This window comes from Solanum stenotomum, chromosome 2 (genome assembly GCF_019186545.1).
Source record: "Solanum stenotomum isolate F172 chromosome 2, ASM1918654v1, whole genome shotgun sequence".
NCBI classification, from domain to species: Eukaryota; Viridiplantae; Streptophyta; class Magnoliopsida; order Solanales; family Solanaceae; genus Solanum; species Solanum stenotomum.
Window position 1 is genome coordinate 69149217 of NC_064283.1, and position 15459 is coordinate 69164675.

At 35.3% G+C, this 15459-nt stretch overlaps 2 protein-coding genes across 2 annotated transcripts; one reads left to right on the forward strand and one right to left on the reverse strand.

The window, feature by feature from the left end:
* The first annotated feature begins 2015 nt into the window (after positions 1-2015).
* LOC125855517 (protein BASIC PENTACYSTEINE2-like) lies at positions 2016-4561 on the forward strand. The gene is made up of 2 exons (XM_049535248.1): positions 2016-2179; positions 3413-4561. The coding sequence occupies exon 2, from the start codon at positions 3420-3422 to the stop codon at positions 4263-4265; it is 846 nt and encodes a 281-aa protein (XP_049391205.1). The 5' UTR covers positions 2016-2179; positions 3413-3419; the 3' UTR covers positions 4266-4561.
* A 3012-nt stretch (positions 4562-7573) lies between these two features.
* LOC125856244 (G-type lectin S-receptor-like serine/threonine-protein kinase At1g11330) lies at positions 7574-15394 on the reverse strand. Its single transcript, XM_049535779.1, has 7 exons — positions 14100-15394; positions 13839-13943; positions 13600-13754; positions 8954-9164; positions 8470-8707; positions 8201-8351; positions 7574-7860 (listed from the first exon to the last, which is right to left on the reverse strand). Exons 1-7 carry the CDS (start codon positions 15385-15387, stop codon positions 7576-7578), a joined length of 2433 nt encoding a protein of 810 aa, XP_049391736.1. The 5' UTR covers positions 15388-15394; the 3' UTR covers positions 7574-7575.
* Between the last annotated feature and the right edge of the window lie 65 nt (positions 15395-15459).

Genomic DNA, 15459 nt, shown 5'->3' on the forward strand with positions numbered 1-15459 from the left:
TTTCACATATGCTCACATACATTGAGACAGATTGCTATTTATATTATTTGATATTACGTAAAAAAAGAAGCTATAAATCATAATGATTAACAACTTCAAATATTTTTAAAAACATATTAAATTTTTTTGGTTAACTCTCAAAATTACATGTACTGAGAGAGAGAAAGAGAGGACAATGTATATTATTTGAAATTTATATAAAAAGAAATCACAATAATTAACAATTAAAATATTTAAAAATTATATAAAAATTTTATTAACAATTTTAGTTCTATTTGTGCTACATAAATTGAAATGACTACAGTAATTTATATATGAAGCTCATGCTTGCACAAACAGTTGTATTAGAATAAAAATCATCTATTTAAATTTGAAACAATTATAATTTAGTAAATAATTGTATCAATAGATTAGTAAAAATAAAATAAAAATATAGCAGAAAGAATCACAACCCAGTTTATAATTAGGGAAAAAAATAATGTTATTTCAATTTTCACAAGTGGTAACGCTAGTTTTCAACAAAGATAGGATAAGAATGGGGTTTTGGACTTACTATTATTTTTCTATTTTGTGAATGGAGTTTTGCACTTACTGCTATCTTTCTATTTTGTATTTTATGTTCCATATTTATGTTTGCATCTTATATTCTCAGGATTGAGTAACATCTTTATTATCTTTCTATATAAAAAAAAACGCTTTTAAGAAAGATAATTTTGAACTCAAATAACTAATCTCTTATTTAGATAGTTATTACTCATCGTAAGTTATGTTAGCTTAAATAACTATATTTGTTTTGATGATTACTTTATGATATCATATTGTTTAAATTTGTCATTACATAATAACGAAAAAGTCTCATTTTATAAACGGTTGATTTGATGTGATTACATTATTATTTTAATATTTTCTTCTCATTTTTTCTTTACTCATTATTTACTTATTTTATTTCATTTTTAACCTCTTTTTATAATAGTACCCTACTTTTCTAATAGGTTATAGTTCAAACATCTATGAAAATCCGTAACATAAAGATACAATAGATACAATTTATTGAAAGATTGTATTCATTAATAAAATATAAGGAAAAATTGTATAAAATAGCAAATTATTAATTCAAATTAAATGCTATAATCACAGTTTCATTTAATTGTAATATGTAGCAAACACTTGTCATTCGTCTCTCCCCAGAAAATCTCGCTCGCCACTCTCCCAAATCTCGCTCACCACTCTCCCTCGCCTCTCTCACTTTATAGTTTATACAAACACAAATGTATAAATTGTGTTTATGTTTGTATAAAGCGAGAGAAAATTATATATGTAAATACAAATACATATATTTTCGTCATATACACTTATAATTATACAAATATAGATCTTTCCCTATCAGTTCTCTTTTGCCTTTCTCTCTTTCTCGCTTCATACAAACACAAATTATACAAATTACAATGTATTATTTGTGTTGTATAAAGCGAGAGAGAGAAAGAAGGATTTGATATACAAATGTTTTATTTCGATTCAATTGTATTCAAATTCAAATTTTATGCAGATATACAAACACAATAATTGATACATATACATAGTAGTTACATATATACATTATCTAACCGATATACATATACAATCGCTATGCTTTTATACAAACGAGAGGCCTGCCATCGATTTATATAAATCTGATGCTCCTGCCAGTGATTTATACAAATCTAATGCTCCATAGCAAACTTTATGTGGAACGCAATTATGCAAACTATAGCTATAACATACAAATATAATTTTAATATTTGCTAAACCTAAAATTTACTCTAAAATATAATAGGATATATATTATGAACAATACGTAAGAATCACTTAAATAAAATTTTAAAAACTTTTATTTGAAAATAAAATAAAATTCTTATTTTTGGTTTTATTATGCTTCAAGGTATCAAAGTAGTAAACGTAAAGATTGTATTCGGCTGTTTTTGTTTTTTTATTAAATTGCATTTATATTAAATTGCTTTTATTGGAAGTTGAAAAAATAAACAAATTGATAAAATGGTCTCTCTTTTCTCTCTTTCTTAAAAGGGTTTCTGTCATCTCTCTCTCTTCCTTTCTCTCTCCTTCAGTTCTCTCTCTCCTCTCACCTCTGTCTCTCTCTCTCTCCTGAAAGGAAAAAAAAACCCTAAGAGGTGTTTACCAACAAGTAAGTTTCTCTCTCCCTGTCTTTCTCTTTCTCTCTCTATATATCTCTTTCTTTAAAAATTTGGACTTTTTTTTTTCTTTATATGTTTTATCTCTTTCTTCATTTGATTTTTTTTTTTGTTAGGAAAAAATATGTACTTGTCTTTGCATGCTAATTTGCGAATTTCATTTTGATGAGTTTTGTTGGTTTAATCTTTGGATCTGTTTTTGTGTATGTTGTTTGTGTCAGATCTGTGTTGGAGAACATAACGATTCAATTTTTATTTGTGGGTTTGCATTTCTATTGAATTCTGTGTTGATTTTGAGTACCCATTTGTGGATTTTTGTGTTGGGGATTTTTAGATTTATGAAAGATTGTATTTAATTGCTTCATAGCTGATCTGGAAACTTTAAAAAATTCTGATTTTGTTTGTGGGTTTCTTTTTCTAGTGGCTGAAATGTTGAATTTGGTGAGCTTTGGGTGCTCATTTTGTTTGTGGGTTCAAAAAATTTGATCTGGAAAACCCAAAAGATTGTACTTTTATTTGTGGGTTTTTGTTTCTGGTGGCTGAAATGTTGAAGTTGATGAGTTTTGGGTGCTCATTTTGTTTGTGGGTTCAAAATTTTTTGTTGGGTTTATTGAAAATTTGATCTGGAAACTCCAAAAATTTTAACTTTATCTGTGGGTTTTTGGTTCTGGTGGCTGAAATGTTGAATTTGATGAGTTTTGGGTGCTCATTTTGTTTGTGGGTTCAAAAATTTTTGTTGGGGTTATCAAAAATTCTATCTGGGAACTCAAAAGATTCTAACTTTATTTGTCGATTTTTGTTTCTAGTGGCTGCAATGTTGAAGTTGATGAGTTTGAGGTGCCTAATTTGTTTTGGGTGCAAATATTTAAGTTGGGGGTATGGAGATTTGTTAAATTTTCTAGTTATACATTTCATTTCTATTGAAAGGTTGATGAAATTGCGTCTGAATTGGAATGATGGTAATGGCAATGGTTATGGGTAGATTTGATTGATTTGTTACTGGCATTGTGCTTTGGGTTTCTGGATCTGCTCATATTATGCTTGGTTGACTTGATTTCGCTATTTCCTATTCCATTTCAAATCTTGATGGTTTTGTTATGTTGGATATATTCCTAATCTGAGTCTTTGAAGTATATGGAGATTAGTAATTTAATGCATTTTTGTTGGGCATTTTTAATTGTGGTAAAAAAGTTATGTTAAGTGGTGATGATTGGATTCATGTGTAGTTTATTGATGGATGACGACGGATTGAACATGAGGAACTGGGGTTATTATGAACCTTCCCTTAAAGGCCATCTAGGTCTTCAGCTGATGTCATCAATGGTTGATCGAGATGCAAAACCTTACCTTACTAGGCGTGAGAATCCAATTATGCTCGGTGCTAATGGGGTGTTCCATTCTCGGGATTCTATCATCCCAGAAGCACCTTTATCTCACATTGACTATGTAAGGGACAGTTGGATAAATCACAGAGACAAATTTCTTCATATGTTTCCGGGGAGTCCTTACACTTCAGTTCTCCCTGATGCTTCTGCAAGTACTCCCATGCAAATGGTACAACAACCTGATACAACTAAGGATGCGGGGGTGAATGTTGAGGAACCAAGTGTTAAGAAAGAAAGTGGTCCTTCAAAGAGAAAGACTGGTGGTGCCACTCCCAAAGCTCCCAAAGCGAAGAAGTCAAAGAAAGTGTCATCCACACCTAAGGAAAATGGCAACCCCTCTCAACGAGCAAAACCAGCAAAGAAGAGCATGGACATTGTATTAAATGGAATTGATATGGACATTTCTGTCATTCCTATACCAGTTTGTTCCTGTACTGGTTCTCCTCAGCAATGCTATCGATGGGGATGTGGTGGCTGGCAGTCAGCGTGTTGCACCACTAGCATATCAATGTATCCACTTCCAATGAGTACTAAAAGACGTGGAGCAAGGATTGCTGGAAGAAAGATGAGCCAGGGAGCATTCAAGAAGGTTTTGGAGAAACTTGCTGCAGAAGGATACAATTTTGCTAATCCAATTGATCTGAGGACTCACTGGGCCAAACATGGTACCAACAAGTTTGTGACAATCAGGTAGACTTACATAGAGGGTACCATTACAGACTGCCAATGCGTCTTGTTTGTTTACTTGTATATCCCTGGGGCCTTTGCAGAGGTTTACTTGGTACCTTTCTGTAGTCCGTGACGATACATGTTTAGACCTTGATATTTTAATTTTCAGCAACAGTTTAATTTTTCATTTTGTTGCTTTGGTAGTTGGCACTCTGCTCTGCCTGCCAACAGTAGGATGTTGAAAATTTCTTTTCTTGATCGGATGTTTTTAAGATGAGCATGTTCATCCATTTATTTTTACTCCTGTCAGTTATCTCTTTCAATACTTATCGAAAAAGAAAAAAAATCTCTTCTGAAGACTGTCCACTCTGTTTGATTTTCTTTGCACCTTTAGTCCTATAGAGTGTTTTTGTCATGAGTGATGCCTTTGTTCAGATGATTAGATGAATGTCTCCTAATGTGTTTGCAACTTTCTGCTTGAGATCGGTTTTTAGATGACTTGTCTTAGCTTGACAAATCTGTTGTTATCACCTCAGTAACTTACAGTTACATAGCTTGTGGCTGATAACTGTTGTGAGTACAAGCAATCTTAAGATTGACATGTGCTTCGACTTTGTGACTTTGTGTAGATGTTGGTGGCGGTCAACTATTGTGAAAATATAACAATCTTAAGATTGTAATTTGCATTGACTTGTAAGTATGGGTTGGTCCTTGTTACACTATTTGAGTCAGTGATAATGTAAAGTTTCTTAATTTGGGGTGTGTCTGAACTTTTCCAGTCACTACTTTTCCGAACATGGATTCAAGTACATGTGACTGGGAAGGCTTCTTGATCATCATGAACGTGCAAAGTAAGATTCATCCCTTTTTTGGAAGTTTATTAATATACTTGTCTCTGGCTGTAAATAGGTTTGATTACATTATAGCTTGAATTTCATTTACGTAGCATATGCTTTCTTGTTCTCATGTGAAATCTCATTTCGGTGCCATAATTCTTATGTAAAATTGTATGCTTGCTGGCAAGTTAACGTAGAAAATATGATGCATAATCACTATCATCAACTAAAACAATATTGAGTACTGAAGTGATGCAACAAGCAGAATAGCTTCTAGTGCAGATGTGTATGAATTTGTCATGACATATTGATGTTATTGTTCCGAACTAACCTCTTAAGCTACTGTTGCTGACTTCTTGGAGGTAGTTTCCTACTCTATTCTATTATCAAAAGACTCAAATAGATGACTATATGGCTGATTTGCATTGTTTTCATTTCATAGTAAAATATAGAACTGTTGGTCTTGGAGCTGTTTTGTCTTCTTATCTGGTGTGCTTGTAAGATGATAAGTTGTTAATTGAAGTGTTTTGATATAACTTTGGAGAAATCCAACAGTGCCTTGTTATGTGGAGGTAAGATTCCAAATGTCATATTAGAGCTCTAGGCATGGCCTAAAGTTACTGTTTTTATGTCAACATTCTTATTGTAGATGTTCTTGGTTTTGCATTTTGATAGTCTGAAATGCGTAAATGTGACGTGGTCATGGTGACTATTTTGCTGTCTTATCTCAGGCTGTATGACAATAGTAATGTTCCTTCCTTGTCATGCTGTAAAACTTATATGTCACAACTCACCTTAAAGTTAAGTGGCACTTTTTTCTGTGAAGATCGTATTTTTTTTTTTTTGGGTAATAGAGATGATAAGTTTCTTAATTGGAAGAACTGAATTTTACTAATCACAAACTTACCAAATATGAACTCAAGTTAGGATGCTTAACTTCTTGTAAGAAATTAAAGTTGTGATTTGGAAGACTTGGTTTTCATGAATGTGAAAGTATGACTTACTTTTAATGCATTGGCTTGTGTTTTCTTGTTTTCATATGCATCTTCTATTATCTTCAAGATTTCATTTCATTATATCATTTAGTATAAAGATATGCATGTTTGCATCTTGTTAGTGCTTAGAATTATGTGGACGGACTCGGGCACTTGGTGGGAGGTATCTTGTAGAATTAGTCAAGGTGCATGCAGGTTAACTCAGTTATTACGTTTTTAGAAAATATTGACTAGGGTTTAGGGAAGAAGATGCAAATGTGACGGACAACAATCTTTTCACCAAAGGTTGAGGGACTTGTGATTAGGTTATAGGTTTGAGCCTCGCATTATACGAACTAAGCTTGCTAATTAAGTGGAGAAATATAGAAAAAATTGGTCTATTATCCCCAAGTTTTGAAAGATATGGTTGCTTCAAAAGTTGGATCTTGACCTGTGGTGGATCCAAGATTTTTAACTTGCACACATGCATGAACTCTATTTGCTTTGAAATATCCGTGCTAACAAAGTGTTTTGCCCCATATTATCGATGAACTTCTGACTCAAGGCATTCGCTTTCACGTTAACATTGCAATCATATCTGTAGACCCTACTTTGTGGCATTATATTGATATATTGTTGTACGATACAAAAGAACTTTATTGATCATCAAAATCAATTCCAATTCCGTCACTTTATTGATCATCAAAATCAATTCCGTCAAATCTAACGGAAGTGTTTTACTAAATATTTTATATAAATAAATAAAAAAATCACTTTTGATAAACTTAATAACCAAAACTATTTAATTTGAATTTACTCCTAAATATATTGAACCATTTTTGTCATTTTCTTGCTGTCACACCATTCACATTTTAGAAAAAGTTAGCAAGCAAAATGATAATTTATACTTGTTTTAAAAAATAATTTCTTAGGTTTTAATATTTTTTTAGTTTTGACGTTTCGAATGATCGAAGAATTTTATCTTAAACCTGTCACTCCCACTATTATAAGTATAGGGTAGTTCTGCTCACGAAATCTAAGACATACAATAAGAAATTACCTAAATTTTTTTTTTATCTCAATTAAAACTTCAACATGATTTCAAAGTTTGCACCCACTTCATTGATCGTTAATCTTGATTTGATTGCGTCCTAACTTGACTGGCACTTGTTGTATACCTTGATTTACTCTATAAGAATGAAATTAGTGCACAAAGTCATACTACACTTGTGATGATGATATTTGATTGAACATGAACACTTAGCATGTAATCGAGAAATGAATGACGACATCAAGTATTAAGAAACGTTTTAGAATTAAAAATGTGTCATACAAATTGAGACAGATGGATTATGATATTTTTGATTGAACATGAATATTTAACATGTAATCGAGAAATGAATAATGACATCAAGTATTTTGAAACGTCTTAGAATTAAAAGGTGTCATACAAATTGAGACAGATGGATTATGACGTACAATGACAATTGTGCATATGTTAAAAAGGTAATTTCATATGCTCATGTTATCTACCAGTAAGGTTTGTGATACTGATATTGTTCAAAGTACACGTAGTTTCTCTGCTCTCATGTCTTTCAGTAAAAGCAGGTTGTAATGGTGCAGGAAGATTTGTAGTTTCACTAGTAAGCATGACAAGAACAGATGAAATACTTGGCCTGTCTTCAGCAAATTCTTGAACACACAGTAAACCAATCTGCATACATTTTCTGATCTCCATTTCTGTGCTCGGATTCAATATGAATGGATCGATAAAAGTTGATAAATCTTCTTCTTTCCATAACATCCATGCCTGAAAACAGTGAAAAGTTGATGATCATCAAACTTATTGATGCATAAATAGCACAGCAAAAGTAATTCTACCAATCATAATGTAAAAATATAAGGTACATACAGTCGAGCCTCTCTATAACAGTCTTCCTAGCACTATAACAACACTTCACTATATTGGTGAAATTTTCCTTGGAACCAGTTTGTATGTTATGTTTTCTATAATAGCATTTCACTGTAGCAGCCAAAAAGTATCTGGACAAACGATGTTATTATAGAAATGTTTGACTGCATAGTATTTCAGTACAAGCATTTTTGGTAAGAGTAGTGTTTTGAATATTAGCATATAAGATGAGTCTTACATATCCCAAAAGGCTCAAAGAGGATGTCTCAATCCAAGAACTTGTACTTTTTCGGCCACTGATGATCTCTAACACTAGAACTCCAAAGCTGAAAACATCAGATTTCTCAGAGAATCTTCCTTTCATTGCATATTCGGGGGCCATGTATCCACTGTAAAAATGTCATCACGTTCGTGTAAAAATTGTTTAGTTAATATATATGTATGATGCGGTTTTTTACTGGAGAAAATTATGCAAACTATGGTATATATGGATCAATGATCACTTACTAAGTACCAACTACTCTCCTTGTGTCTGCTTGATCTTGATCAGATCCGAAAATCCTAGCCATGCCAAAATCTGAAATCTTTGGATTGAAGTTATTATCGAGCAAAATGTTACTTGGCTTTAGATCTCTATGAATTATCTTCAATCTTGAATCTCTGTGAAGATAAAGGAGTCCTCGACCAACCCCTTCGATTATAGTGAAACGTTTCCTCCAATCCAAAATGCCTCGGTGTCCTTCATCTAGATGTTTGTCAAATATGAACATAGAATGTAGAGAAGATGATCAGAGAACTTGCTAAATTTTCTGAAAAATAGTAACAAGGGATTAACTTTGCTTCAGAAGAAATGTGGAGCAATGTTGCTCACACACTCTCTAAAAGCTGCCGATGTACTCATGTCGGGTCCTCCAAAAAATGCAGTACGTTTGGAGGATCCAACATGCATACATCGACATTGTAAGAAGTGCTTTCAAGAGTAAGGACTAACCAAAGAGAAACACATCCAAGCTTTTCATTGGCATGTATTCATAAATCAACATCTTCTCCTCTCTATCGATACAATATCCATAGAGTCTAACAAGATTTCTGTGTTGGACTTTAGAGATCACCAACACTTCATTCATGAACTCCTCAAGCCCCTGCCCAGAGGCTTTTGAAAGCCTTTTGACTGCAATTTCTTTCCCATCTTCCAATTTCCCCTAGAAAGAATCACCAATTTGATGCAAATTCGACTCAGGAAGAGGGTGCACAAAATAAACAACAGGTTGTACAAACACAAGAAGGTGGAACGCCTAAAGGAAAAGAGAAGATTGGTCAACCGGGTGTACAAGAGGCTCGCACAGCTGGCTGGATTACCCCGAAAAACAAACAGCAACACTATAAACAGAGGCAACAAGCAACAGTTCATACGACACCACAACAGAATTCATTCCAGACCTTGGATAAGGATGTACCAAGTAAACAGGTGATTAGAAGTCCAGTTCGAAATGAGGGAGGCCAGCCACAACCTCCATTAGGGAATGAATAGTATCTTGTGTTGGAATGTTAGGGGTTTGAATGCCCCTAACAAACAGAAGGAGGTCATACTCCTATGTAATAAGGAAAGTACGGGGATAGTGGGATTATTAGAAACAAAAATAAAGAGTAGCAGGATTGATGAAATTGTTGCAAGAATGTTTGGAGGATGGAATTATGTTACAAATTTGCAATATCACTATAATGGGAGGGTCTGAATTTCTTGGAGACCTGATTTCTTCAAGGTGACATATACGAATGGTATGGCTCAAGCTATTACTTGTATGGTGCTTAACATATCCTTGCAAGTAGAGTTTACGTTAACTGTTGTATATGCACTAAAAACCAGAGAGGAGAGGAAAAATTTATGGTCATATTTGGAAAGTGTTAGTAGTATGTGTAATAGTCCATGGTTAGTAATGGGTGACTTTAATGCAGTAATGAATATGGATGATAGAATTGGAGGCAATCCAGTAAACCTGACAGAAGTTCTAGATTTTCAGGAGTGTGTCGATATGTGTGGCTGGCTGGAACTTCCTCACCAAGGGAGCAGAGTTAATACGGAATGACAAAGGGGATGTTAGAGTTTCTTCCAAAATAGATTGGGTGTTTGTTAATACAGAATGGTTAGATAAAATGCAAGCATACAATGCAACTTTTTTGCCAGAAGGAATAAGCGATCACTGTACAGCAAAGATTAGCCTTATACATGGACAATCACCGATTAGAAAGACTTTCAAGTATTGCAATGTCTGGGCTACTCACCCTCAGTTTTTGACTAGAGTAAATGAAGGTTGGTTGAAACAGTTTCCAGGTTGTAAAATGTTTAAAGTGGTGAAGAAGCTTAAGTGTTTGAAGAAGAGTCTTAAACAATTGAATAATCAGCATTTTAGGAACATTCTAACAGAGGCGGATGAAGATAGAGATAGATTGAAGCAAGTTCAACAAACTCTGCAGAGTAGCCCCACTGATCTAATACTACAGCAGCAAGAAAAAGAGTTGCACAAGAAGTTTAGAAGATCTTCGTATTTAGCTGAGGTATTTTTGCAGCAAAGGAGTAAAGCTAGTTGGATAAAGCTAGGAGATGACAATACTAGCTATTTCGATTCCATAATCAAGCATAAGAAGTTGCAAGAGGCTGTGACCCAACTTAAAGATAGTCAGGATGTTCTCCAGACTGACCATAAAATGATTGCAGGAATTTTTGTGGATTACTATCAAGATATGTTGGGGACAAACGGGAGCTGCAGGACAAGGGCATGTCCCAACGTCCTAAGGAATGGTCCTAAATTGTCCATAGGCCAACAAATAGACATGGTTCAGCCTTTTACTGAAAGGGATGTGAAGTTAGCTATGTTTAGCATTGACAGGAACAAGAGCCCTGGTCCAGATGGGTATGGAAGTGGTTTCTTCAAAGAAGCTTGGAGTGTTATTGGTCATGAAGTCGCAAATGTTGTATTGGAGTTTTCAACAATGGAAACTTGTTAAGACAAGTTAATTCCACAATTATTTCTCTGATCCCTAAAGTATCTGTTCCCCAATATGCTTGCCAGTTTAGGCCTATATCATGTTGCAATGTTTTATACAAGTGCATCTCTAAACTAATATGCATGAGATTAAAGGAAATCATTCCTACTGTTGTGGCTGAGAACCAGGCAGCCGTTGTAGCTGTAAGATCCTTGACCCACAATATATTGATTTGCCATGATCTGTTGAGGCACTACAACAGGAAAATTTCCCCAAGATGTCTTATGAAAATTGACTTAAGGAAAGCGTATGACATGAATAGCTAGAACTTCATAGAGGACGTTTTGAGGGGGTTTGGCTTTCCAGTATATTTTGTGCAATTAATCATGACGTGTGTAACATCTACTACTTTTACTATCAAAGTGAACGGAGTAGGGCATGGATTCTTTGAAGGAAAGAGGGGTCTTAGGCAGGGAGATCCCATGTCACCATTGTTGTTTGTGTTGGTAATGGAAGATGAGTGAACTGCCAAGCTTTCAATTTCATCCTATGTGTAAAACATCTAAGCTGACTCACTTAATTTTTGCTGACAATTTAATGATTTTTTGTAAGGGTAATATGGGTTCTATCTCCAGAGGCAAGGAAGCTCTCACACATTTTAGCAATGCATCTGGTTTAGTAGCAAATGAAGAGAAATCAAATATCTTTCTAGCTGGAGTGAATGATGAAGTAAAGCAGGAGATTTTGGACAGAACAGGCTTCTCTTTAGGAACACTCCCTATACGATACCTAAGCCTACCTTTGTCCTAAAAGAAATGGAGCAAAATGGAGTGTCACCAGTTAGTTGAAAAGATAACCTCCAGGATCACAACTTATTCTAGACAACTATTGTATGCTGGTCGACTTCAAATCATAAATGTTGTCCTATTTTCTATCTATAATTTTTGGGGGACTGTGATTATACTACCTCAAAGTGTATTGAAGGAAGTAGACAAGCAATGTAGGGATTATCTGTGGGGGAAAACTGCTGAGAAGAGAAAAATAATGCTAGTAGCATGGGAAAAAATCTGTACTCCCAAGAAATGTGGTGGCCTAAACATTAGAAGCTGCAAGAGCTGGAATATTGCCTCTGTTGGAAAATTGTTATGGCAATTGGCTACAAAACAGGACTTACTTTGGGTTAAATGGGTTCATGGAATTTGCATAAAGGATGGTGCACAAATATGGGATCATTGTCCATCTGCGGACAGTAGTTGGTACTGGAGGAAGCTGAACTCACCAAAGGAGCAGATGATTCATTGGTATAGTAGGGGAACGTACCAGCTCTCCCCCTCTGGTAATTATTCAGTTTCTAAGAGTTATATCGCTTTACTTGGTCAGTTGCCTAGAGTGAAAGAAGCAGAGCTTATATGGAATTCAATTGTGCTGCCAAAGCATAGAATGATCCTATGGATTGCTTCCCAGAATAGAATGCTTACCAAGGAAAGAATGACCAGATTGAACATTTCAGTTGATGACCATACATGTTGTTTGTGTGAGGAAAATGAAATAGAGACTCAGAATCATTTGCTTGCTAGATGTGGCTGGATATCGGAAATAAGGGTCGCTCTCTCTACATGGTCAGGCCTGTATTTGCAACAGAGGGGAGTAATACAAAATCCACAATGGTTCCAAAGAAGAAGATGGAAGAGGTTCCAAAAGGAAGTAGCTGCGGCAATTTATGGCGCTATGATTTATCACACTTGGCGAGCAAGGAACATGAAGATTTTCAGAAACATACATGTAAATACGAGTTTTGTTATAGCACAGATCCAAAGGGAGATTAGGGAGAGGATAGATATGTTACACTACTCCAAAAGAGCTTATAGATGAACTAACTTAGTCTCTAGAATTTGTAACTAGATTGTTGGTGAGGCTTGTTTGATTTTTTGTTTTTGCTTGAGGTCTAGATACTTGCTGCAACCTTCCTAGAAGGGGGTGGGGATACTGGATGCTCCGTAATTCTGTAAATGGTTCTTGTTGTTGCAATGGTAATATTTCACAGTTATTACCAAAAAAAGAATCACCAATTTTAACAACGACAACAAACCCAATGTAGTCCCAAAATGGAGGGGGGAGGGTAGAGTGTACGCAGACCTTATCTCTACCTCAAGGAGGTAGAGAGGCTGTTTTGGCCCAAGTAGTGAATATCAGAGAAGCTAAAAAATAGAAGTAAAGAGGATAAAGAAAAAACATAACATATCATTCAAAAGAAGAGCAATAACGATAACCAAGCAATGCAATAACTGAAGCACCGTAAGTAACAAAAGTCATAAGACAGGCAACTACTAGCCAAATGCTAGTACTCCTGATATTAACAAGGAAGGTACAACGCATCCTCCTATCCCCCTTGGAAACGAGACAACTCTCAACTACCTACTAAACTTTTACCCTAATCAGCAACCTCCATAACCTGTTATCTAAGGTCATTTCTTTGGAAGGCTGGAGCTGCACCATGTCCTGTCTAAAATCCTTTCCCCAATGCTTCTTCAGCCTATCTCTACCTTACCTAAAACCCACTGTTGTCAACCTCTCACACCTCCTCACTGGGTCAAAGCACCAATTTCAGTGACTTGAAATTTGAGAAGTGATCGAGAGAGATGAAACTCGTACCTTGTAAACTGGACCAAAACCGCCCTGACCAAGCTTGTTATCCTCATGGAATTGGGATGTTGCATTTGCAAGCGTATCGAGGCTGAAGACTGGTAATTCTTCCATATGAACTGGACTTTTGTTACCAAGTGAAACTACCTCCTTTGTCTTCACTCCTAATATCAGCATGAATACAAGTTAACTATAGCCAACAAAATGCTTCTAAATGTATAATACAAAAAAATTATAGCCTGTTTTACCTCTACATATGGCCACCCTTGTACAGTAAATGAACAGACAAACACAGAGTGTAAGCGTACCAAGGATCACTGGGATTACAATTTTCTTTATGTCTTTATGATGATCTACATGTAGAGCAAACACAAAAGGTGAAGAAATATCAGTTCTTCACAGAAGTTAGCAACTTAAAGTATATACATGGAATCCAATTGAGTCCATGATATCTAAAATGACAGAATAAGCTATACTGGCTGAAAAAAGTAGATAGCCAGTATACATACCAAGCTCTGAATGTGCCACGCGAAAATTGAGATCTTTCCCCCAGATTTGGAGTTGCTGGATATCAATCAAGTTGCTACTCCACAACATACAGCCGATACCTGTGTCAAATGCATATGCTATGCAGGAACAATTGCCCAAGCATTGGCTTCTACATTCTTCTTCTATAGTATATGACCTTTCTGCAAAATCAGGCAATTTCATGAACTTCATCTTTCGAAATCCGTCTTCTTTACTTGAATCCCCTGTGTTATTCTTTACTTCACATAGCAAAGGCCTCCTCCTAACACAACCACTAGTCCAATTCCCCTTTTCCCATTCTTCCTTATGTTTTGGATTGAAACCTTTCAGACAAGAACATATCGGTGACTCAAAATAATTGCAGCTTCCAAATGGACCACACGTTCCATAAACTTCACAATCGTTTTTGGGAACTGACCATGTTATCTTCCAGTTTGTCTCATTCTCATCCCAATATGATTGAACCATGTTCCCTTTCCAATCCATGACAAATTTGGTTATGAATTTAGAAGAAACAGGGCCAGTAAAATATACAAAACCTTGGCGTTCGTTCACTAGACTAAATCCATCAAACGCCACAGCATACAGTTCCTGCACTCCGATGAAGAACTGACCATTCCATTGACCACTTCGCCAATAGGGACGGCTGTCTTTCCATATATACAGCTGAGGAATGAATCCAGAACTTATTCCTAAAGAGAAGTTTCCAATATTAGGATCCCGAGAGCTTCTCCAAGATTTTGCTTCTACCCTCTCCCCTGTCCTTGTGTTTTCACTTATTCTCATTTTAGGGACAACTGTATCAGAAGGATGTTCAAAACTCTGCCATGTTGTGCTCATATTGTTCAGATGATCTACAAGAACAAAGTTCCCAGAATCTTGGAGAAGGGCAATTGAGTCTACCTGAGAGGTTGAAACATTTGATGACCAAAGAATCTCCTCCTCTCCGTTCGTAAGAACGACATTTCCATCACGAGATATCTTGACAACCCCAGAAGAATCTCTTAAAGGTTTGTCCCTATTAGCCACCCAAATGACAGTGGTTACAGAAAAATTATACCAAATACCAACATACCTATCAGTACTGTTTAGTGGACTGAAAAATCCCAACTTGAAGACGCCTCCTGGGGATGATAAAATCACGGGATCTCTCAGAGATTGAGTGCTGTTAATACTATCTACTTCTGTGCAAAATCCTGCATTGAAACAATGAAGAATAACAAGAATTACATGAACAAAATGTTGCACATGTCTTCTGCTGTTTGTCATCTTTTTTTTTTTTTTTTTTTGTTTTCCAAGCCACAAATTATTATTGAAACAATGAAGAATCTGACTTACAGT